Raw genomic sequence first — 22,430 nt, forward strand, 5'->3', positions numbered from 1 at the left:
CAGGATGGCTGGGGCACGGTGGCAAAGGGAGGAGGGTGGGATCCAGGGAAACATGGGTTCAACTCCTGGTCCCTGTCTGCTAGGGGCATGTCCTTGGACAGCTCATTCAACTGTTCCAAATCTCAGTTTACTTGTCTGTAGAATGGGGATAAAAATGTCTGTTGCCTATAGTGGTTATGGGATATAAATAAGATAGAGTGCATTGCATTGCTCTATCATGCTGAGCTGCAGAAGTGAAGAAGTGGAGAGCCTCCTAAAGTTGGAGATAAAAAGACAGAAGGCTGAGGGCAAAGGGCCAGGGAACACCTTGACTGCAGGAAGCTGGGGACAGACTGGAGGCGGGTGACCAGGTCCACTCACCTTCTCCCCAGCTGAGCCTGGGGGACCCTCCTCGCCAAGCAGCCCCTCCTGCCCCTTTAGCCCCTCCGGACCATCCTCTCCCCGAGGACCTGGAGGTCCGGGTTGCCCCTGGAACAGAAGGGAGAAACCCTGATAATAGTCCTTCTTTGTCATCCCTGCCCGCTGTCTTTGCCCCAGTTCACCTCCTCACTGTTTTTCCCAAGTCCCCCAGATTCACCAGACTCCTCCCTTGGAGATCATCTTACCCGATCTCCTTTAAGCCCCGCATCACCCTTGAAGCCTGGGAAACCATCCTCTCCCTGGGTGGAAGACAGTACAGAGATCAGAAGTCAAGGTTTTCATGAAGGGGCAGAGTCAGAGCCCCAATATTAGGGTTCCCCTCTCCCAAGGAATCCCCTTCTTTCTTACCTTCTCTCCTTTCTCCCCCTGGAGGCCCCGGTTGCCAGAGGTACCCTGAAAAGAAAGAAGCTCTCAGTCCCCATGCTGCCCCCACTTAAGAAGGGCCCTGAACTCAGTCCTCTGCCCTGAAACAGCCAGGACAGTCCCAAGAGGATGCAGGACTAGAGGGAGGGGGTGGGCAGCAGCCCCAGAGAAAATTATCTTGTCCCATCATCTGCTAGTATGGTGTACAAGAGGTTCATTTCCCCCGCCCCTTCTCACTGGCAGCCTCCCAAGATCATCTGTGTGGGGGTGTGAAGGGAAGGCCAAATTTCCAAGTAATTGATTTCCATCTCCTAGGGACACTGTGTCCACAGTTCCTTCTGGCAGGAGGAAAAGGATGAACATTCCAGAACCCAGCTTCATTCTAAAGGCGAAGGAATGTTTCCCATTGTGCTGGATACAGTGCGACTCTGTGCCTGGCAACAAGGGGAGTCTGTGCTTGGCTACAGTGAGACTGCTCAGTGCAAGCCCAGATGCTGCTCACACCAAATTCTTGGCTTGGGCCATAAGAAAAGCTGCACTCGGCTACAGTGTAACTGAGCTCAGTGAGTTAAATGAAATTGTACTTGGATACACTATAACTATGTTTTGACAATAGCATGACTGTTTCCAGCCACAGGGAGACACACTATAATGGAATTCAGTGACTACAATGAAGTTACCCTTGGATACGATGTAACTATGTGTTTTGACACTATCATGACTGTCTCTAGCCACAGGGCAATTCATTGACCACGATGTAACCAAGTTTGACCACAATTGTTCTCTGACCATGGCTATGGTGTAACTAGACTCAGCCAAAACATAGCCTTCAACTGTACATAGAAAACCATGCCTGACTTTCAATGGAACTCTGAGTTTGGACACCCACAGGACTTCATGGCCAGCTACAACATAACTACACCTCCTTGGCTATAGGGTGAAGCTTGTCTACAATGCGAAAATGTGGCTTTTAGACTGTTCTTAGACTAACCAAACTCTGTTCTTAGACTACAGGTGATGGATACCTGTACTTAGCTACAAGGTAACTGGACTTAGCTACCACACAGATTTTAATTACAATGTCCCTACAGCTGGTCAACAGTAAGTCTCTATTCAGTACAGCTCTCAAGTGGTCCTAGCACATCTAGGCTTGTAGATTGTATGGCTCTTGGCTTGAGTTTTTGTTGCTTTTGTTTGTTTTAATTTATTTATTTTTAATTGAAGGATACATGCTTTATAATGTTGTATTGGTTTCTGCCATACATCAACAAGAATCAGCCATAGGTATACATATGTCCCCTCCCTCTTAAACTTCCCTCTCACCTCCCACCCCATGCCACCCCTCTAGGTTGTCACAGAGCACTGATTTAAGCTCTCTGCATCAAACAGCACATTCCCACTGGCTATCTGTTTGAGCTTTTAAAACAACCCTGCTTGATTATAATGTGTTGACCTAGGGATGTGATGTGTGTGCTTAACAGTGGGGTTCAGCCTGTAATGGGTTAAACTATTCCCAACTGCAAGGTGACAACTATGCTGTAATGTTACCCTTTGGCTGTTCAGCTTCAAAGTAGAACACACCCTACTGCATAGGGCCAGTTCCACCGCACCTTGCCTGGCGGGCTGATTCCTCTCTCACACTCTTGTAGAAGTGTCTGATGGAGCCAGCTTCCCGAAGTCAGTGCTGATGAATCAGCCCTAACTGCAGGCCCAAAGCATCACTTACCTTCACACCCCGAGGTCCTGGATAGCCCGGAGGGCCTGCTGACCCTGCTGGACCCTGAGATGGAGATAAGATCAGCGTCAACCTGTTCTTCCCCCTCCATGTTCCCAGCGCCCTCCTCTCTCTTCTCATGAGACTCCTGGCCCTGCCTGCCAACCCCCATCCCCAAATCAGCCCCTCTTCAGGTCCCTTACCTGGGCCCCTTTTTCTCCTGTTGGGCCCTCATGACCTGGGTGACCCTGGGAGAAAGACGTTCTGAGTTGTCAAAGACCTGATTTGCCATCCAAACTCCCAAGCCTCTCCCTTCTCCTTCCTCTTTCTCCCAGAATCTAGTTCTCACCGGAGGGCCTTCAGATCCTGGGAGGCCTGGAATTCCTGGGTTTCCAGGAGGACCCTGAAAGAAGATGAAAAGTAGGGAGAGATACAGCGTCTCAGGGCCTGGCATTCCACCAGGAAATCCCTGCTCAGACATGCAGCTACCTCAAGGTTAGAGAAAAAGCAGATCCTACTGGTCAAGCAATCTATTCTCAGCAATTCCGAACTTGCTGTATGACCCTGGACAAGCCGCCTCCCCTCTCTATGCCTCAGAAAGCCTCTGCTTCTGGGAGAATTCAGGCAAGGGATATAAAAATAGTGTGACAGACATGCTGGGAAGGGGGACCCCTTCCTTTAGAAGCCCCTTCAACCCACAATTCCACCGAAGAGTGGTGGGTCTACACAGGCATGTGGTGACCCCTCTATGTCCTGCACACAGTTGATGAGTCCAGAGGGGAGATCCTGGCCCAGCTAAGCCAGTCAGACTCTCTCCTGAAATTTTGAGGGAAGCAACACCTTGTCTCATTGAAACTATGATCAGATGGGTTTGGGTAAAGAAACTGTAAGATCCTAAGGAGCTGGGAACTGAAATAGTGACAGAGCAGTACAAGATTGTGTAGAAACAGGGTTGAAGTAAGAACAGACTCAGACGGTAAAGAATCTACCAGCAACGCGCAAGACATGGGTTTGATCTCTGGGTTGGGAAGGTCCCCTGGAGAAGAGAATGGCAACCCACTCCAGTATTCTTGCCTGAAGAATCTTGTGGACAGAGGCACGTAGTGGTCTACAGTCCATGGGGTCAGAAAGAATCAGACGTGACTGAGAGACTAACATTTTTGCTTTTTCAAGATGTATATAGAAAGAATCCTGTCTTTCAGGGGAGATGGAAACAGACATGCAGAGGAACAAAGACGACACTGCAAGACCCCAAAGAAAAGGATTTCTTGGCCCATGAATCTTGGTAATACTTTCTGGCTTCTGAGAGGTTCCCCCATGTCTTGATAATATCCCCTTGTTCTCTAAACTCGGTCGAGGTCTATTTCTCACCATCAGCCCTTCTCCAACAATGACACTTGGTTACTCTGGGCTTGTTTAGGGACTGCTGCAATTGATCATTATCCATGGCTTACAAAAGGGGCCCAATGGGAAGTTTTTCCTGCAGGCAGAGTTGAAGGAAGAAGACGATAGGGGAGGAGGGAAACGTAGAGCTGTCACTCACCTTCTCCCCAGGAGTGCCGATGGGTCCCTGGGGGCCGGGAATTCCCTGGAGATATTTTAAAAGACAAGAAAAGCATTAGAAAAGGACAGTGAGTGCAGAAGTTGGAGAAGCTAAGAATGGTCTATGACCTTCATGGACCACCCCTCCCCCCCTTATTGGAAAAATAGCTCAAACCTGGGACCCAGGATTTCCCTGCTGTCCTGGGGGGCCTGGTTCTCCTGGAGGACCCTGGGGAGAAAGTGAGGTTTCTGTGAAGCTGGAAAGGTTGTGGTGTTGAGGTGTCAGTGAAGTTGAAATGAGGGAAAGGGTCATGGGAGTGGACAAGGATATGGGTGGTCATAGGGTCAGAGTGTCTGAAAGCATCAGGGGGGCTTCCCCGGTGGCACTGTGGATGGGAATCCACCAACCAATGCAGGGGGCATGGGTTCAACCCCTGGTCCAGGAGGATTCCACATGCCGCAGGGCAACTGAGTCCATGCACCACAAGTACTAAGCCCGAACTCTAGAGCCCATGAGCTGCCAGCTACTGAAGCCCGTGTGCCTAGAGCCCATGCTTTGCAACAGGAGAAGCCACCGCAATGAGAAGCCCGCACACCACAGTGAGGAGTAGCTCCGGCTTGCCACATCTAGAGAAAGCCTGTGCCCAGCAATGAAAACCCAGCCCAAACGAAACTTTAATTCATTCATTAATTTAAAAGAAAGCATCAGGTGGGGCTTCCCTGGTGGCTCAGTGGTAAAGAATCCACCTGCCAATGCAGGAGACACAGGTTGGATCCCTGATTTGGGAAGATCCCAAATGGCAAGGAACAACTAAGCCCGTGCGCCACAACTATAGAGCCTGTGCTCTAGAGCCTGGGAGCCGCAACTATGGAGTCCCCATGCTGCAACTACTGCAGCCCATGGACCTAGAGCCTATGCGCCTAGAGCCCCTCCGTGCTCTGCAACAAGAGAAGCCACTACAGTGAGAAGTCTGTGCACTGCAACTAGAGAGTACCCCCACTTGCAACTAGAAAAAAGCCCGTGCAGCAACAAAGACTGAGTGTAGCCAAAGATAAAGAAAGAAAGCATCAGGTATTGGAACACGTACCACATTTCCTTTGGCACCTGGAGCACCATCACTTCCAATCACACCCTGGGGGAGGAGAGGCTGTGAGACCAGGGCAGACACACGTGGAGGAGCCTGCGTCTGAGACGCTGAGAGGCACAGGGGGAACAGTGAGTGGGCAGAGAAGCCAGGCGGCAAGGAATGGACATGCAGAGGAGATAACGGTGAGGAAAGGACAAACAGGGATGTAGAAAGACAGTGATGTTCTCACCGGGCGTCCCAGGGGTCCGGGGGAGCCTCTAGGGCCAATCAGTCCTCGAGGGCCCTGCAAGGAAGTGGGAGCTAATGTTATTCCAGCATCCCTGTTCTGAGGCCCAAGGAGGCCTGCCTCCCTCCTCTGCGTCAGACAAGCAGTCCAGGGGTCCCTCATACTCACCGGCTCCCCTGCCTGGCCAGTGGGCCCCGGAGGTCCCTCTGCTCCCTGTGGGAAAGTGGCATCACTTGGGGAGGCAAGGGTATGACCTTTAGAGAATCACCTTCCCTCATCTGGGCAGCCCCTTCCAGGGCATCACAGAGTCAGAACTTGTGGCAGAATCCAGCCAGCTGGGTGTACGTGACTTGAAATTCAGGCCCGTGACCCCAGTCTGGACCTGCAGTCCCGGGCCTCACCTCTGAACTCTAGTTGTTGTTTAGTCTCTAAGTCAGGTCTGACTCTTTTGCGACCCCATGGTCTCCAGGCTTCTCTGTCCATGGGATTCTCTAGGCAAGAACACTGGAGTGGGTTGCCATTTCCTCCTCCAGGGGATCTTCCCCGCCCAGGGATGGGACCCATGTCTCCTGCATTGGCAGGTGGATTCTTTACCGCTGAGCCATAGGGAAAGCCCAGTAACTCTAGTACTAACCCCCAACTCTCCATCTGTCTTTTTGAGCCCCTGATGGGGCCTCCTGAGTCTCCAATGCAGACCTTCACCCCTCCCCCAGTCTCCTGAATGTTCTATTTCCCTCATTCTGGCTTTCTGGCTTCCAAACCACCCCCTAACTTGCTTCCAAACTTACCTTCCGTCCATCCTCTCCTGGGGGACCAGGTTTCCCCACATAACCAAAGTCACCCTGGAGTGGGGAACACAGAGGGCCATTCAGAGTCAAAAGGTGAGGGTAGAGATCAACCCCCAAGAAAGGGAGATGGGGTGTGAGGGGCGAGCACTCAGACACAGGGATGGAGGCTCTGATATTGGGGGTGGGGAGAGTGTCATGAATATATCGGGAGGGGCGTGGATGTGGGGGAAGGGCCTCACACACTCACCCTTTGGCCCTTCTCACCAGGCAGCCCTGGCAGGCCATCAAAGCCCCGATCACCCTGCACAAAAAGATACCATCTGAGCCTTGAATCCTCTACCCTGACAGTCCCTCCAAGTCCCAGTCCTGGCCACATCACCTACCTTAGGTCCCGTGGCGCCGGGGAGGCCCCGAGCCCCATCTGCTCCAGCGCGGCCCTGTGGGGGGTAGGGGTGACATAGTCAGGACATCTACTGCCATGTGGGGAGTACCTTCCTCATGCAGTCCCTTGTGCTGGTGGTTTCGCTGTGTACTAATTGAACCTCTCAAGTATATCTCAAACCCATCCATTACTCTTTATCCCTAGTGCCCTTTCTCTAATCCGAGTTACCAGCATCACAAAAATGAAGAACCCTCGTCTTCAGGGAATTCCCTGGCAGTCCAGTGGTTGGGGCTCCATGCTTCCACTGCAAGGGGGCAAGGATTCCATCTCTGGTTGGGGAACTAAGATTCCCACATACCGCATGGCCAAAAAATAAAATAAAATAAAAAGAGGACTTCCTTTTTGGTCCAGTGGTTGAGAATTGATCCAGGAAGATCCAACATGCCACACTGCAACTAAGCCTGTACACCGCAACTACCGAGCCTGAGCTCTAGAGCCCATGAGCTACAACTACTGAAGCCCGTGGGCCCTAGAGCCTGTGCTCCACAATGAGAGAAGCCACCACGATGAGAAGCTTGTGCTCCACAACGAGAGGGTGGCCCCACTCACTGCAACTACAGAAAGCCCTTCACAGCAAGGAAGACCCAGGACAGTCAGAAAAATTAAAAATAAATAAATTTTTTACAAATAAATTTTTTGAAAAGAGAAGAGTACACTTAAAAAAAAAAGCCCCCATCTTCAGTCTGCATTAATCTCCTTGCTGTATGTTCCCCATGGAACATTAATACTATCTGGAATTATCATTTTCCCCAATGTGCCAGTCTTTCCTTTTGCATGTACTGTTCCTTTGCTTGGAATGCCCTTCCCCTCCTGTTTCCCTGGTTATACCTCAAATCTCAACTCAAGCATCATTCCTCAGCTGGTCCTCCCTGATTCCATGACCTGGCCAGCTTCCTTTGTCACCCTTGACTGGGAACGGCAGTCCATAACCCTCAGTGGACTGCCATTCCCTGTCCTCAGTGCTCTTATCCCACCAATGACACCAGCAGACCCTGAGAACACAGAGCCGAGGCTCGTGTTGGGTGCTGAGAGATGGCTAAGGGATGACCTGAAGACATACGAATCACTCACCATCTTTCCCTCTCGGCCAGGGGGCCCATGAGGTCCCTGAAGCCCTCGGGGACCCTAGAAGAGAAAGAAAAGGAGGCAGAAAAAGACTAACAAAGAGTAAGGACTTAATTTAGGTCATTCCCTGTTGTGTTCAGTCACTAAGTCGTGTCTGACTCTTTGCGACCCCATGGACTGCAGCATGACAGGCTTCCTTGTCCTTCATTATCTTCTGAAGTTTACTCAAAGTCATGTCCATCAAGTTTGTGATATTATCCAACCATCTCATCCTCTGTTGCCCCTTTCTCCTCCTGCCTTCAATCTTTCCCAGCATCGGCATCTTTTCTAATGAGCTGGCTCTTCGAATTAGGTGGCCAAGTTATTGGAGCTTCAGCTTCAGGATCAGTCCTTCTAACAAATATTCAGGGTTGACTTCCTTTAGGATTGACTAGTTTGCTCTCCTGGCTGTCCAAGGGACTCTCCAGCACCACAATTTCAAACATCAAAAAGGCAGTAATTGCAAGTGTATCATCAGCCCTTTTGCTATTTTCCCCAACTCGCACTTTACCCTGTGGCCATGGGAGACATCCACCTTCCCATCCACCCTGCCCCTCACCCCACCAATCTCACCTGCGGCCCCATTTCTCCCATCTCTCCTTTCAGACCTGGATACCCAGGGAGACCCTTGGAGAAGAAAAATAGGGTGATGCACTTAGAGGGAGTTTGAGTTAGAGTCATCTCCACGGATGTGTTCCCTCTTTCACGCAGCCTCCTTACTCACCACGGGACCCGGGCGTCCAGTGAGCCCCACCGGGCCAGGAGGGCCTTTCATAGAGAGCTGAAGAGACAGAGGGGAACAAAGCCTCAAGTCTTCCACACCCCCACAAAATCATCGTCAAGAGTTAAATATCCACCTGTCTCCTGACTATTCAGAGTCTCCCATCTTTGTCATCCTCTCAATGTCCTCCCATTAGCTCCTGACACGCATGCTCAGTTATATGCTACCTCATAGACAGTAGCCTGCCAGGCTCCTCTGTCCATGGAATTCTCCAGGCAAGAATACCCGAGTGGGTTGCAATTCCCCTCTCCAGGGGATCTTCCCGACCCAGGGATCAAACCTACATCTCCTGAATTGCAGGCAGATTCTTTACCGCTGAGCCAATGGGGAAGCCCCACCCTCCAACAGTCCCCGGATTATCCTCCCCTCACCTGAGCTTGTTGCAGGACTGCCTGAGCCTGGGCCTGCTGGAAGGATACTGGGGGTCCTTTGTGAGAGCCTCTTGCAAACTGGAACTAGAGGGCAACTAGTAGTGAGGGTAACTTCTACAAGAGGTCCCCACTTCCTGGGTCAGGACTCCACTCCCCAAGGCCAGGCCAGCCTGTCTCCCTCTTACCGGCATCATGATCACAGTGCCTGGGAGACCCCGGATCCCATCCATGCCAGGGATGCCTGGGAGGCCAGCAGGGCCCTGAGAGAGGAAGAGAGACACAGAGGGATGGAGATAGAGAGATGGGGCAAAAGATAGGGGAAGGAGGGGACAGAGAGAAACAGAGCGGGAGAGAGGGAGAGAGACAGGTGAAGGCAGAGAGATGGAAAGAGGGGGGCAGGGAGAGAGAAGATACAGAAGACAAGACAAACACAGAGAAATTGAGGGAGGGAGGGAGAAAGTGATGAAAAGTGAAAGAGACAGAAACAGAAAGGAGACAGATGAAAGAGAGATGAGGAGACAGACATAGAGAGAAAGAGACAAAAAACACTCAAGGATAGAGACAGAAGGAAAAAAGCAGGGGATAGCCCCACCCCTAAGATGGAAGAGGAGCCAGATGGCAATTCACGAATGGGGAGAAAGATGAGCAGGAGGGGTCAGTGCCAGCCCCAAGGTGATGTCCCCAGCCCCAGCCATGCTCCCAGCTTCAGCTCCACAGCTTGAAATCTCCCTCTCCCCAAAGGTTACATGCCAGAGAGACTCTCTTACCGGTAGACCACGGTCTCCAGGGAATCCTGGGGGGCCAGGAGGGCCTGAGGGGCCAACCACCCCCTGTTGCAGACAGAGGTACAGAGGTCATGAGAAGTGCAAAGTCTGAGCCAAGGGGACTTGTGGCCCACCACTGACCTCGGCCCCGTGTTGACCTTCCTACCCCATCCCTGAGCCACTCCTGGCCCCTCAATGCTACGCTGATCCATATAAACCTCCAACTTTACATCTCAATCCCGTTTTTTATTCATCTTTTGAGCCTCAAGTATCTAACAGTCATTGAATGATCTGGCAACATTACACTCCAACTCCGCACCCGGGGAGATCAAACACCCCAACTGGAAGTAAAAGGCAAGAAGAGGGGAATGCAGTCATGACTCACTTGGGGTCCCGGGGCTCCTGGGGGTCCTTCAAACTGCTGTCCCTGGGGGAGAAAGGAGTGTGACCCCCATTCTTGCCCATACCCCTTCAACTCTGCCAGCCCCAGACCCCTTACCTGTTCGACCACAGCTGGTTCTCCTTTTTCTCCTTTCTCCCCAGCACCCTGGAGCAGGGGGTGGAAAGAAAACAGATGTGAGCCTGGAACTCAGACACAGAACTCTCAGCTAACTGACTTTACACTAAACACACACACACACACACACATGCATACACAGAGTCCATTCTCTGAGCTGCCTCTGTTGTTCTTTCTTCAACCAATATGTTTCCAGCAGCTCAGCTTCCAGTTTTGAGCTGGCTGTGCTGCAGCAAGGTGAAGACCATGAATTCTGGGGCATGCTGTGAGATCTTAATCCTGGAACTGCCTCTCACTTATTCAACTTATTCAACTCCTACAGACTTATTTAACTCCTGCAGACTCACGTGCAAAGTTCATGGGTCAAAGCCTGCTCTATATATCCCATGGGAGGATGAAGAAGTTAAAACAATGCTTAGCACATCACAAGCACTCAGGGTAAGATGGTAGGATTATTCACCTTCTTCCTTGTCCAACATCAAGGCTAGAACCTAGATGCCTTCCCTATCTGCAGTATTTTTCTAGACAAGCTCCTCCAATCCCTGGACTAAAGATAGAATCTCTCTGCTAATGAGTTCTAAGTCTTTATCTCCAGTCTAGACCACCCCTTGAGCTCCAGAATTTTCTAACCAATCACTTGCACTGACAACCGAACAAGGGTTGCCAATTTGTCACTGTTGTTCAGTCACTCAGTCAAGTCTGGGACCACATGGACTGAAGCCCCCACCAGGCTCCTCTGTCCATGGGATTTTCCAGGCAAGAATATGGGAGAGGGTTGTCATTTCCTTCTCCAGGGGATCTTCCCAACCCAGTGATCGAATCAGCGTCTCCTGCACTGGCAGGCGGGTTCTTTACCACTGAGCCACCAGGCAAGCCCAGTTGCCAATTTAGCACATCCGAAATAAGATCATTGACCCTTTCCACCTGCTCCTCCTTCAGGCTTCCCCATCTTACTCAGTGGTGCCACCATGCATCTCCCCAGTCATCTTAGCATCTTTCTTCACCTTCAGCAGCAAGAGCAAAATGGGGCACGGTTCAAGTCAGTCCACTCGTCTCTATCCGCCCCCTCCGCCCTCCCCCAACCACCACCACTCTCATCCAGGTTACCACTTTCTATTTTGCATGCATGTGTGTATTAATCACTCAGACGTGTCCTACTCTTTGCGACCCCGTGGACTGTAGCGGGCCAGGCTCTTCTGTCCGCAGGATTCTCCTTTTGCATAGACCGCTGGTTTCCCTGCTGCCCTTCTGGCTCCCCCTACAGTCCACAGGCTGTTCAGCACCAGAGAGAGCTTTGAAAACTCCCAAGTCATGTTCCCTCTCCAGAGGGCTTCTCATCATGCCTAGACTAAAAGCCAAATGAATCACCCTACCCACAGAGCCATTCATTAGCACAATGCCTGTCACATTAGCACAGTATCTGTAGATAAATATTTGTCAACTGCACTGGGGTGGTGGGAAGGCATTCTAGGCAAGAGCAAAGAAAAAAAAAAAAAGAATGTGGCCATGTGTGGCTCCAGGAAGGAGTCCCTGCACCTAAGCCACCCAAACTCACAGGAAAGATCTGGAACTCAGTATTCCATGACTGTTCTGCTGCCCGGAAGTGGGGGCCCATGGTGGGATCACCTTCTTCTTCATCTTCTCTGTCTAACTCAGTCTCCAGGGTCTCCAGTTCAGTTCCATTGTCAGGGTCCAGGCCCTCCTGAGGACATTGGAACAGACCAAAGTTTGCCCCGAGCTCTTCATTGTCTGCCGCCACCACCACCCCAGGACCTTCCCTTCCAGCCCCGTCCACTTCCCACCAACCTCTAGGATGGTGACATTGCTACCAAAGGTCACAGTTGTGGTGATGACCAAAGGCGTGGGTGTCGGAGACAGAGTTGGTTCTGGTGTCTCTGTCTTGGGGATGTCAGTGGAGGTCTGGAGGAAGGACAGAGAGAGTACCAGGTCAATCAAGGCGGAAGAGAGGGAACTTCCCTCGTGGTCCAGTGGCTAAGATTCTGCGCTCACAATGCAGGGGGCCCAGATTCAATCCCTGGTCAGAGAACTAGATCCCACACGCTGCAACTAAGAAAGATCCCACGTGCCACAGCTAAGACAGTGAAAGTGTTAGTCACTCAATTGTGTCCAACTCTCCGCGACCCCATGGACTGTAGCCTGTCAGGCTCCCCTGTCCATGGGATTCTCCAGGCAAGAATACTGGAGTGGTTTGACATTTCCTTCTCCAGGGGGAACGTCCCAACCCAGGGATCAAACCCGGGTCTCCCACATTCTGGGCATATTCTTTACCATCTGAGCCACCAGGGAAGCCTAAGACAAGGCACAGCTATATAAATAAATAAATAATTTTTAAGGTCAAAAGGGAAGATACTTTAAAAAAAAAAAAAGGCAAAAGGAAGGTGAAGGAAGAGACAGACCCTGTCTCCCAGAGCACTCAGTCCAGGGAGGGGGACAGAGGAGGATTCTCAAAAAACATCAGAGGTATATAGGGCACCCTCAGGCCTGTGGAGGCGAAGGTGTGATGGCTGGATGAGGACAGCCAGCAGGGGGAGCCCTCTTGTATGGAGGATGGTCGGGGCTGGCCAGGGCTGGGAGTCACAGCAGGACTGGATCCAAAGCCCAGTGGTCAAGGTCAATGTCCAGCACTCAGGGCCAGACTCCCGGAAGCCTAGCTCATGTGTCCGCTCCCAAGGCAGAGCTCAGCGGTCAGCCAGCCAGGCTGCAGTCAGAGGGGGAGTTTGAGCTCCTGCTGGCCCAGACAGCTGCAAAGGAACTGGGTCAGGGTGCAAAGCGGGTGGTGGGGGCCCAGGTGAAGGGTTGGCGCTGAGGAAGGGGCTGAGGAAGGGGCTGAGGAAGGGTAGAATAGTCCTGGCATCTCTGTTCTAGGCTGAAGCGCTAACCTCTTTCTCCATGATGCTGAGAACAGATGTAATGCAACCGGTGACCCTCCAAACAAGGATCCCAACAAAGGGCACCTACCAGGGACACCTAAACAGTGGCCCTGCCAACTGATGACCACCATCAATGGCCCCCAATTATTCCTACAGTCATGAACCATTGCATGCATGCATGCTAAGTCACTTCAGTCGTATCCGACTCTTTCTGACCCCGTGGACTATAGCCTGCCAAGCTCCCCTGTCCATGGGATCCTCCAAGCAAGAATACTGGAACGGGTTGCCATTTCTTCCTCCAGGGGATCTTCCCAACCCAGGGATCAAATCTGCATCTCCTGCATTTGTAGGTGGGTTCTTTACCACTAGCTCCACCTGGGAAGCCCAATTTAGTGACCCTCCAATTAATAACCTGTGATCAGTGACCCCCATTAAGAATCCTAACCAATGACTAACCAAAACACCTCCTAATAATCTGTATCCTTGATCTTCCACCAGGTATTCCTATAACCAGTCACCCATCACTGGCCCCCCAATTAACGACTTCCATCAATGACCCCAACAAGTTACTCTTTCAGTCAGTGACCTCCCCAACCAATGACCCCCACAAGAAGTACTAACCAGTGACCCCCCAACCAATGAATCCTCTTAACCAGTGATCTTCCAACAACGAATACCCACAAATGAACTCAACTAGTGCTCTCCAACCAATGACCCCCCCAGACAGTAATTTCATTAACCAATGATCCATCAATGACTTCCCAACTAATTACCCATCAGGGACTCCCAAATTAACTATGTCATCCATGATCCCCCCAAAATCACTCCCCAACGAGTGATTCCAACTGGTGACCCCACTAGTGCTTTCTCATCAATAGTCCCCCACTGGCGACTTCCCCAATTAGTGATCCTCAACAATGACACTCCCCCACCATGAGCCTTAAGCTAGTGACACCAATAACACCAACAATGGCCTCCATCAATGGCTTCCAAGAATGACCTCCAATTAGAAACCCCCAAACATCAACCTTAATAAATATCTCCTTACAGTAACCCATGTCAACCAGTAATCTCTATCAGGGAGTCCAAATAGTGTGCCCCTAATTGCTGTTGTTGCTGTTCACTCACCAAGTCACATCCAACTCTTTGAAACCCCATGGATGTTATTAGACCAGGCAACTCCATCCTCCATTATCTCCTGGAGTTTGCTCAAATTCACATCCATTGAGTCAGTGATGCTATCTAACCATGTCATCCTCTGCCATCCCCTTCTCCTATTGCCTTCAGTCTTTCCCACCATTAGGGTCTTTTCCAATGAGTCCCCCCAGTGAGTGACCCTTCACTGAATAACCCCAACCAGTCAACGCCAAACAATGACGCACCAACAAACCCATCATTGAACCCAGCTAGTGGCTCTTCTTAAACAGTAGCCCTCACAAGAACCCCACTAATAATAATGTACTCATCTGGTGTGTCCCCTCCCTCCAGCACCCCCACCCCTAGAACTGGAGGTTGGGAGGAAGATATGAGAGACCTCCTAAGACAGGATAAGCCCCCCCCCAACAGTGATTGGTCAGCCGAGATAAGTCAAAGGTCAGGGACTGGAGACCAGAGGGGGAGACCCTGGATGAGGCACAAGGGATCAGTGGGGATCAGAGTCCAGAAGCAGGGCGGGCAAAGGGCAGACCCCTTACCTGGTTGTCCAGGGAGCCAGGAGGAGGACTCACAGCCACAGTTTCCTTGTTCTTCTTCTTCCTGCCCTTCCCTTTACGACCTCGCCCTTTTTTCTTCCCTTTTCCTTTCCCCTTTCGCCTAGGGGGAGGGGTTTCTGGCTCCCCCTGAGGGACCTGGGGAGAGGACTCCAATCAGATCCAGAGGCCCTGAGTGGAGACTCCATCACTCAGATCACGGGAGGTCATGCTGGCACATGGTCCATTGGTCCTGTGTTTTAAAGCCAGGGCTCACTCAGCCCTGGGAATTGGGGTCAAGGTCAATACATGATCTGGGGCCAAGGGTCAGTTATGTGACTGGAGGTCAAAGTCATTCATGCCTAGGAATGGTTTGAGGGCGGGGGTCACTCAGCCCCATGGACAGGGCTCAGAATTCACTTATTCCTGAGACCTGGAGCCAGGGATGTCTGAGCCAGTGACCTCAGGACAAGCCCCATACTCACCGTGGTGACTGTTGGATCCAGGTCATCACAGCCAGGAAGGTACCGCTCACATGCCTGGAAGGCAGCCTGGGGATCTGGGCTTATCACCAGCTCCTGAACATCTCCCTGAGGAGAGAGTAGGGGTTGGCGAAGGGGTCCACAGCCTGACCCCAATCCCCATTCCAAGCAGCAGGGTCTCGTATTTTTCCACAAAATCACCACTACTAAGTATAAGGAAGGGATAGCCCCACCACAGCCCCAGAAATCCCTCTGCACCCCAAAACTGAGAGCAGGAAGATTCTATCAGGGTAATGCCAAACCACAAGCCACACCCCAAAACGTCTGTCCCATCAGAGGCACATTTGTTCCTTTTCTCTTAGGCACATGGTGACACCTACTGTGAGTCAGGTGCCCTTCAAGGTACCAGGGACGAGAAGGCAAACAAAAACTTTCCTAGTAGTCTAGTGGTTAAAAATCTGCCAATGCAGACATGGGTTCAATCCCTAGTCCAGGAAGATGCCACGTGCTACAGTGAAACTAAATCCATGCATCACAACTACTAAAGCCCACGTGCCCTGGAGCCCATGTTCCCCAACAAGAAAAGCCACCACAAGGGAAAGCCCATGCACTGCAACTGGAGAGTAGCCACAGCAGCAACGAAGACCCAGCACAGCCATAACAATAGACATTTTTTTCTTTTAGAAAAAGAAACCGGATGATGAGTTTCCTGGATTTTTATGACACACATGACAATTTTATGACACATTGAAAACACGTCTGTCACAGAGCCTCATGACACCTTGCCTTGCTGGCAACACACACCATCACAACAGCCAGTGTGGTCACGCATCACAGTCTTATCCTCCCACCTTAAGCTAAGTACGTGTGTGCATGCTAAGTCGCTTCAGTCGTGTCCATCTCTTTGTGACCCCTTGGGCTATAGTCCGATAAGTTCTTCTGTCCATGGGATTCTCCAAGCAAAGATACTGGAGTGGGTTGCCATTTCCTCCTCCAGGGGATCTTCTCGACCCAGGGGTCAAACCCACGTTTCTTTTGTCTCCTGCATTGCCGGGCAGGTTCTTTACTACGAGTGCCACCTGTGAAGCCTAAGCCTAGCATGCACCATCACAAATGATTGAATCGTGGTTTTACAGTCTCACAGACAGACACCAAAGATGCACTACAACACATGGGCTCCCTTCTCTCAGCTTCCTGGTGCTGAACTGAAGCTGGATAGTTCTCTTCTTCCATTTCTTCTCCAGATTCAGGCTGCAGACAAACCTTCCTTCAGCCCTCTGCCTCAGTTTCCCCATCACTGAAGTGAAGTGAAGTGAAGTGAAAGTCACTCAGTCATGTCTGACTCTTTGCAATCCCATGCACTATACAGTCCATGGACTTCTCCAGGCCAGAATACTAGAGTGGGCAGCCTTTTCCCTTCTCCAGTGGATCTTCCTAACCCAGGGATCAAACCCAGGTCTCCCACATTGCAGGCGGATTCTTTACCAGCTGAGTCACAAGGAAAGCCCAAGAATAGTGGAGTGGGTAGCCTATCCCCTCTCCAGTGGATCTTCCTGACCCAGGAATCGAACCGGGGTCTCCTGCATTGTAGGCGGATTCTTTACCAACTGAGCTTTCAGGGAAGCCCAATCCCTGAAAAGCTACCTCAAAAGTCTCCTCGCCAAGGTCCTGGGTCCCCAGCACAGTGAGTCCCGCTGTACTGATGAATCGAGGTCCCTGAGCCAACATGGGGAGCTGAGGTTCACAATCAGCCACCAGGGTCACCATCTCACCGTCCACACTGACTGCCACACGGTGCCACCTGCAAGCACACAGTCTCAGTGGAGGGGTGCTCCTCACTCACCCTCCCGGGATCCCCCACCCTCCCCATATTCACCTGCCATCCGTGAGGTTGACCTGCTGGGGGAGGGGGCTGAAGGAGTCACCTAGGAGGTCCAGAGCTGGCCCCAAGGCCAAGCCGAGCTGCCGGACGCCGCCCTCATCATAGATGGACAGAAGGACAGAACGGTTGGCCGGCTGGCCCCGCAGGGTGATCAGGATGGAGAAGTTCTCAGGAAAGTGCCCATCTGGGAGGGCAGAGGGAAGGGGGCAGTTCATGCTGTGACCCCAGCTCCCAGGATGACCCACAGCCCCTCTGGCCCTGACTCACCTTGGAAGAGCTCCTGCGTGGGGACACCAAGTGTGCCAGTCTTGCCCACCCGGAATGCTCGGTCGCCCTCCGGGACCCTCTGGGGGCAGAGGCCGGGTCCCTCAGGGATCCCAGCCTGGCCCCCCCGCATGCCCAGTGCCTTCAGCACATCCACAGGATCTACTAGAGAAAGAAGGCGGGGTGCAGGGCAGTTAGAACAAGCCCAGGACTCTGTGTGAGCAGCTCCAGTTTGGAGGACTCAGCATCCCCAACTGTGTTTATGGGTTGGGGGAAGGAGCAGGCCTGGGACCCGTGCTCCCCTCACCCCTCCACAGCTGTTCCGGCCTCATCAGCCTGTTGACTCCTGTTTTTTTTCCCTTGGTTTTTGGTGAGAAGAAAAAAAAGCTGACCTAGTTCTGGGATGAATCAAAGCTTCCTGGCCTGAGCCCCAGAGCCAGGCGGTCCCCCTCTCCACACTCCCCCGCACCAGCTCCCTGGGGCTGCTTCCCAGGCCTGAAGCCCCCTTGCCAGGGGAAACCCGCTTAGAGAGGAGGGGCTCCTTCTGTATGTCCTTCCCACCTCTTCCCTTGGCTCCACTCCCTCGGACATCCTCCCTCTGACCACACTCGTCCATGACTTCCTCTGACAACCTTCACCCATGACTTCCTCCCTCTGACCACCACCTCTCCTGGCTTCTTCCTCTGACCACCATCGCCCAGGACTTCCTCTCTTTGACCACTGCCATTTTGGATCTCTTCCCTCTGACCACACTTTATCTGATCCCCACTGATTTCTGGCCATGCCCTCTGACCTTCCTCTGCCTGACCCTGACCGTCTCCTTCTGACTACCCCCGACCTCTTTCCTCTGCCTATCCCAGTCTCTTTCAACCCATGACCTCCCCATTTCATCACCCTCTCCGACCTTCTCCTCTGACCACCTCTCCCTGATAACCTCCTGACTTCCTCCCTCTGACCCTCTCCCTCTCATCCCAGCAAAGGAAGAGACTGGTCCAGTCAGATCTTAACCCAGGCTGTCCTACCAGCCCCACCCGGTGCAGCCTGGCCAGTGCTAAGTAGAACCACATGGCTGGGCAAGGGTGGGCGGGGTCCTCCCCTGGGCCCAAAGCCCCTGCCTGATCCCCCTCCCCTCAGCAGACTGTCCCACTGACCCCCTGACCCAGCCTCTTGGCAGGAGCCAGATTCTGCCGAATCTGCCATGACCTCACCCCGGGGGCGGCTCGGCTGAGCTCACCATTGGGGAGCCAGGGTGAGGGGCCAGACTTGGGGGAGATCGGGGCTCAGATGTGGGCTTCCCATCTCCGCTCCCCCTGGGTCAGATCCCGCATTCACCAGACTACAGAGCCCTGTTCCAGCCTCAGCTCTCTCTTGCCCCAAACTTCTGCTATTTTTCCTTCTCTCCCCCTCCCCGCCTTCTCCCCATCCCACTTTCTGTGTCCAACTCTGAATCAGTCCCTCTCCCTCTCTCTTTTGCTAACTCACGCTCGCTCTCACTCTCTAGCTCTCTCTGTCTCTGCCTCTTGGTACTTCCCTGGTTCTCACATCTGTTTTTCTCTGCATGCCTCTCTCTATCTCTATGTGTGGATTACTCTCCCATCTCTCTCTCTCTCTCTTTCTCTCTCTCTTTCTATCCATACCCACTCCCCCCACCCCCCCACCCCCCCGCCCAACTCTGCTGCTTCCACCAGCCTCATCTTTAATTGCCTGAATTGCCTGTTCTGTGGCTGGGCTGTCATTAAGAGGTATTTGGGTTACAGCCCCCTGGGGCTAAGATCTGGACTCCCAGGCTCTCCTGACCACAAGGGTCACTCCTGGGTGGAATAATCAGCCCAGCTGCCCTCTCTGCAGGCTGGAGCCCCGGGGAGGGCTGAGATCCATGATTCCACCCAGCATGGCTCTCCCAGGCTCTCCTTTCACCCAAACTCAGAAGGATCTCCCCTCGACCGACTGCTCAATCACATTTTAAAAGCCTTCCCCATCATCTAACCCAAATGTCTCCTACTTCAATCTGTGTTCCTTCTGTCATGGCCTTTCAGAAACTAACTGCCTTTCTTTTCATAGCTGGCTTGGTGACAAGGAAATACACAAGAGGCATTGAGTTCTGCCTGCAGGACCAGAAGGTGGGGGTCTGTCAAGCACCCAGCTTGCCCTTCTCCCCACAGACTCTCCCCGGTGCTGGTTAGGACCCCAGGGAGATGCTGGGTGGGGTCTAGGATCTGGAGAAAGGCAGGCAGGGATCAGGCTGGGACATGGCTGGGACCCCTCAGATGTGTAGGGGAGCTTATATATGAATGTGCAAATGTGTATACGTGCCATAGTGTATGTGGATGAGACTGCAGGCATGTGTATGACTGACTCTATATGGTCCAGGGACTAGCTGAGCATGTTCTTTGTGGTGTCTCTATGTCTGTGAGTATTTGGCCTATGATGGAGTGTTTAGGTGCAGTTCTTGGACTTGTTCTGGGGTCCCAGCAGTGAGTCAGAGGTTCTGCAGGTGATTCAGGGAAATCTGTGATTGTTATAGCTCAAACTCGAGCTATAACAGATGCAGGCGTGGGGTTAACTGTGAGCCTGAGGCCAAGTCAGCGAGTGGGTGACTGGTTGAGAATATTTACTGCTTTGTGTGGATGCCAGTGGAAGAACGTGTGAGAGTTTGAAAGTGTAGGCGGGTGACAAAAGCCGAGGCCGTGTGGCGGACGGCTGATGGGGTTGCCTGGGCGTGGGCATCAGGTGTTTAACATTCTTGGCGTCCCAGGGGCCTTATATTCGGAATGCGTGCGTGAGATCGCACGACTGTGTGGATGTGTGAGCGTGGGAATGGGGCATAGGCTAATTTGGGATCATCTGCGTGAACAGGGACCTCTCTGAACTGCTGAGAAAGTGAGAAAGTTGGAGGGGCCAGGGTGCTCGGGTGGGGGTGGGCTGCGTCTGAGTTCACCTTAGTGGAGGATTACCGGGAGGGACTGACTTGGGGTATCTTAGACCAGGGAAACCCCCTCAGTCACACTTGAAGAACCACGACCTTCCCAAAGCCCGGGGCGCCCCCGACCCAGAACCCTGAGGGGCGGGGCGTGGCGTCCTGCCAGAACCGCACAGCTGGGCGTGCGTCAGCGCTGACTCATCCGTCCGGCGGCCCCCGGGACCCCCTGGGGGGGGCCCTGAGAAATTCCTCGGGAAAAACACCCGAGGCTTGCTCAGCTTGGGGGAGCAACTTCCACTCCCCCCACCACCCGGCCCGCACTCCGCCCCTCCCTTCCCTGAGCCCCGCCCCGTCTCGCCCCTCCCCAGGGCCCTCCCGAGGCCCTGTCCATGGTGCTGATCCCGGCTCTGGGGAGCGCGGGGTGGGGGAGGGGGTCAGGGATGTGGGGGAAAGGAGGTGGGAGTGCGCTAACTGGGCACAAAGGAGGAAGAGGAAGAATAAGGTGAAGCCATTTGGGGAGCCGCCAAGGGAGCTCTGAATCCCAGGTCAACCCTCTCCCCTACAAGTCCCCACCTACCATCCCCCTTAGAATGATCCTCATGGGCAGTTATTTACCTATGTATCCCCCAAGTCACAACCACAGCCCTCATAGCGTCACCCAGAGACACACAATCAGAGACACACGCATAACACGCGCGGTTATTCTTAAAAATCAGCCCCACACACAGACACACACTCGCAATACAACTCAATCACAGATTCTCCCAGGGATTATCCCATCGCCCATATCCATACAATCGTCAACTCCCACTCCGAGCACACACATAATTTCACTCTAAATGCCCCCAAGCTCATGGCTGCGCACGCACACATACCTATAAATTGCATGCATTCCCATGCACACACCACGAAACAGGGTCACAGGTTTCCATGCCTCCCCAAACTGTCACACCCGCAAACCGCCCAGAGTCAAACACTAGCGCCCCACGCAACGTGCACACCCGCATTCCCCACTCCGCGGCGTCTCTGGGAGCCTCGCTGGACCCTGCACTCCAGGTCCTATTTCCCCTTTCCCAGCTCACCGGCCTGCGTCCGGGGTAGAAGCTGCAAAGAGGCCAGGAGCAGGCAGAGGCCGGCCCGCGGCTGGCCCGGGCCCCGGCGACTCCCCATCCCGGTGGGGCCCACACTCAAGGCGGGGGACCAGCCCGGGCGGCTGCGGGGCGCGGCGTCTCCTCGGGCTCGGTGCAGTCCCTCCGCGGCCGACTCCACTCTGGATCCGCAGGAGACTGCCCGAGACCCCGCCCTGGCCTCTCCCTGCGCTCCAGCGCCCGGCCAGGCGGAGCTCAAGGGAGGGGGGGCAGCTGACAGCTGGTGTGGGGAATTGGGAAAGTTTGTGCTGAGCGCTGATTGGACGGCTAAGGGTGGAGCCCTGGGCCGGGAGCTGGGCCCTTTTTGCCCCACCCCACAGTAGCGGAGAGTGAAAGAGCCGGCTTAAAACTAAATATTATTAAAAAAAAAAAAAACAACTAAGATCATGGCACTTGGCCCCATGACTGCAGCCATGAAATCAGAAGACGACTGCTTCTTGGCAGGAAAACAATGACAAACCTAGACAGTGTGGTGGAAAATACAGACATTACTCTGCCGGCAAAGGTCCGTATAGTCAAGGCTGTGGTCTTCCCAGTGGTCAGGTACAGTTGTGACAGTGGAGGGTAAAGGCAGAATGCCAAAGAATTGATACCTTCGAAATGTGGTGCTTTAGAAGACTTCTGAAACTCCCTTGGACAAGGAGATCAAAACCATCAAATCTTAGGGAAATCAACCTGAATACTGGTTGGAAGGACTGCTGCTGAAACTGAAGCTCCAGTATCTGATGTGAACAGCCGGCTCGTTGGAAAAGTCCCTGATACTGGGGAAGATTGAGGGCAGAAGAGTGCATCAGAGGATGAGATATCTGAATAGCATCACCGATGCAATGGACATGAACTTGGGCAAACTTCAGGAGATGGTGAGGGACAGGGAGGCCTGGTGTACTTCAGTCCATGGGGTTGCAAAGAGTCAGACACAACTGGCCGACTGAACAATAACAGTAGTGGAGGAGGGTCATTCCCACCCAGCCTTAAATTCCAGGGTCCCAGACTTTTTCTCCAAACAGGCTCTGTCGAAGAGCTTAGTTGCTTTCA

The 22,430-nt window shown here is 52.8% G+C and overlaps 1 protein-coding gene across 2 annotated transcripts in view; it reads right to left on the bottom strand.

Moving 5' to 3' along the window:
* Positions 1–21,596, bottom strand: part of COL5A3 (collagen type V alpha 3 chain) — a 44,716-nt gene extending 23,120 nt beyond the window's left edge. The window contains exons 1-30 of one of the 2 annotated variants that reach the window (XM_005910857.3): positions 21,330–21,596; positions 17,331–17,489; positions 17,058–17,247; positions 16,826–16,982; positions 15,185–15,289; positions 14,706–14,858; positions 11,927–12,040; positions 11,676–11,822; positions 10,103–10,150; positions 9,989–10,030; positions 9,607–9,669; positions 9,025–9,099; positions 8,840–8,923; positions 8,412–8,468; positions 8,261–8,314; positions 7,655–7,708; positions 6,525–6,578; positions 6,389–6,442; positions 6,142–6,195; positions 5,522–5,566; positions 5,357–5,410; positions 5,128–5,172; positions 4,215–4,268; positions 4,041–4,085; positions 2,847–2,900; positions 2,701–2,745; positions 2,510–2,563; positions 769–813; positions 606–659; positions 361–468 (exon numbers count right to left, since the gene is read on the bottom strand). In XM_005910857.3, coding sequence (XP_005910919.2) covers positions 361–468; positions 606–659; positions 769–813; positions 2,510–2,563; positions 2,701–2,745; positions 2,847–2,900; positions 4,041–4,085; positions 4,215–4,268; positions 5,128–5,172; positions 5,357–5,410; positions 5,522–5,566; positions 6,142–6,195; positions 6,389–6,442; positions 6,525–6,578; positions 7,655–7,708; positions 8,261–8,314; positions 8,412–8,468; positions 8,840–8,923; positions 9,025–9,099; positions 9,607–9,669; positions 9,989–10,030; positions 10,103–10,150; positions 11,676–11,822; positions 11,927–12,040; positions 14,706–14,858; positions 15,185–15,289; positions 16,826–16,982; positions 17,058–17,247; positions 17,331–17,489; positions 21,330–21,417 — 2,355 coding nt within the window. In that variant the 5' untranslated portion in view covers positions 21,418–21,596. Of the gene's footprint in view, positions 1–360; positions 469–605; positions 660–768; positions 814–2,509; positions 2,564–2,700; positions 2,746–2,846; positions 2,901–4,040; positions 4,086–4,214; positions 4,269–5,127; positions 5,173–5,356; positions 5,411–5,521; positions 5,567–6,141; positions 6,196–6,388; positions 6,443–6,524; positions 6,579–7,654; positions 7,709–8,260; positions 8,315–8,411; positions 8,469–8,839; positions 8,924–9,024; positions 9,100–9,606; positions 9,670–9,988; positions 10,031–10,102; positions 10,151–11,675; positions 11,823–11,926; positions 12,041–14,705; positions 14,859–15,184; positions 15,290–16,825; positions 16,983–17,057; positions 17,248–17,330; positions 17,493–21,329 lie in introns of both variants that reach the window. The other variant, XM_070373634.1, reaches the window with a different exon arrangement.
* Between the last annotated feature and the right edge of the window lie 834 nt (positions 21,597–22,430).

This window comes from Bos mutus, chromosome 7 (genome assembly GCF_027580195.1).
Source record: "Bos mutus isolate GX-2022 chromosome 7, NWIPB_WYAK_1.1, whole genome shotgun sequence".
NCBI classification, from domain to species: Eukaryota; Metazoa; Chordata; class Mammalia; order Artiodactyla; family Bovidae; genus Bos; species Bos mutus.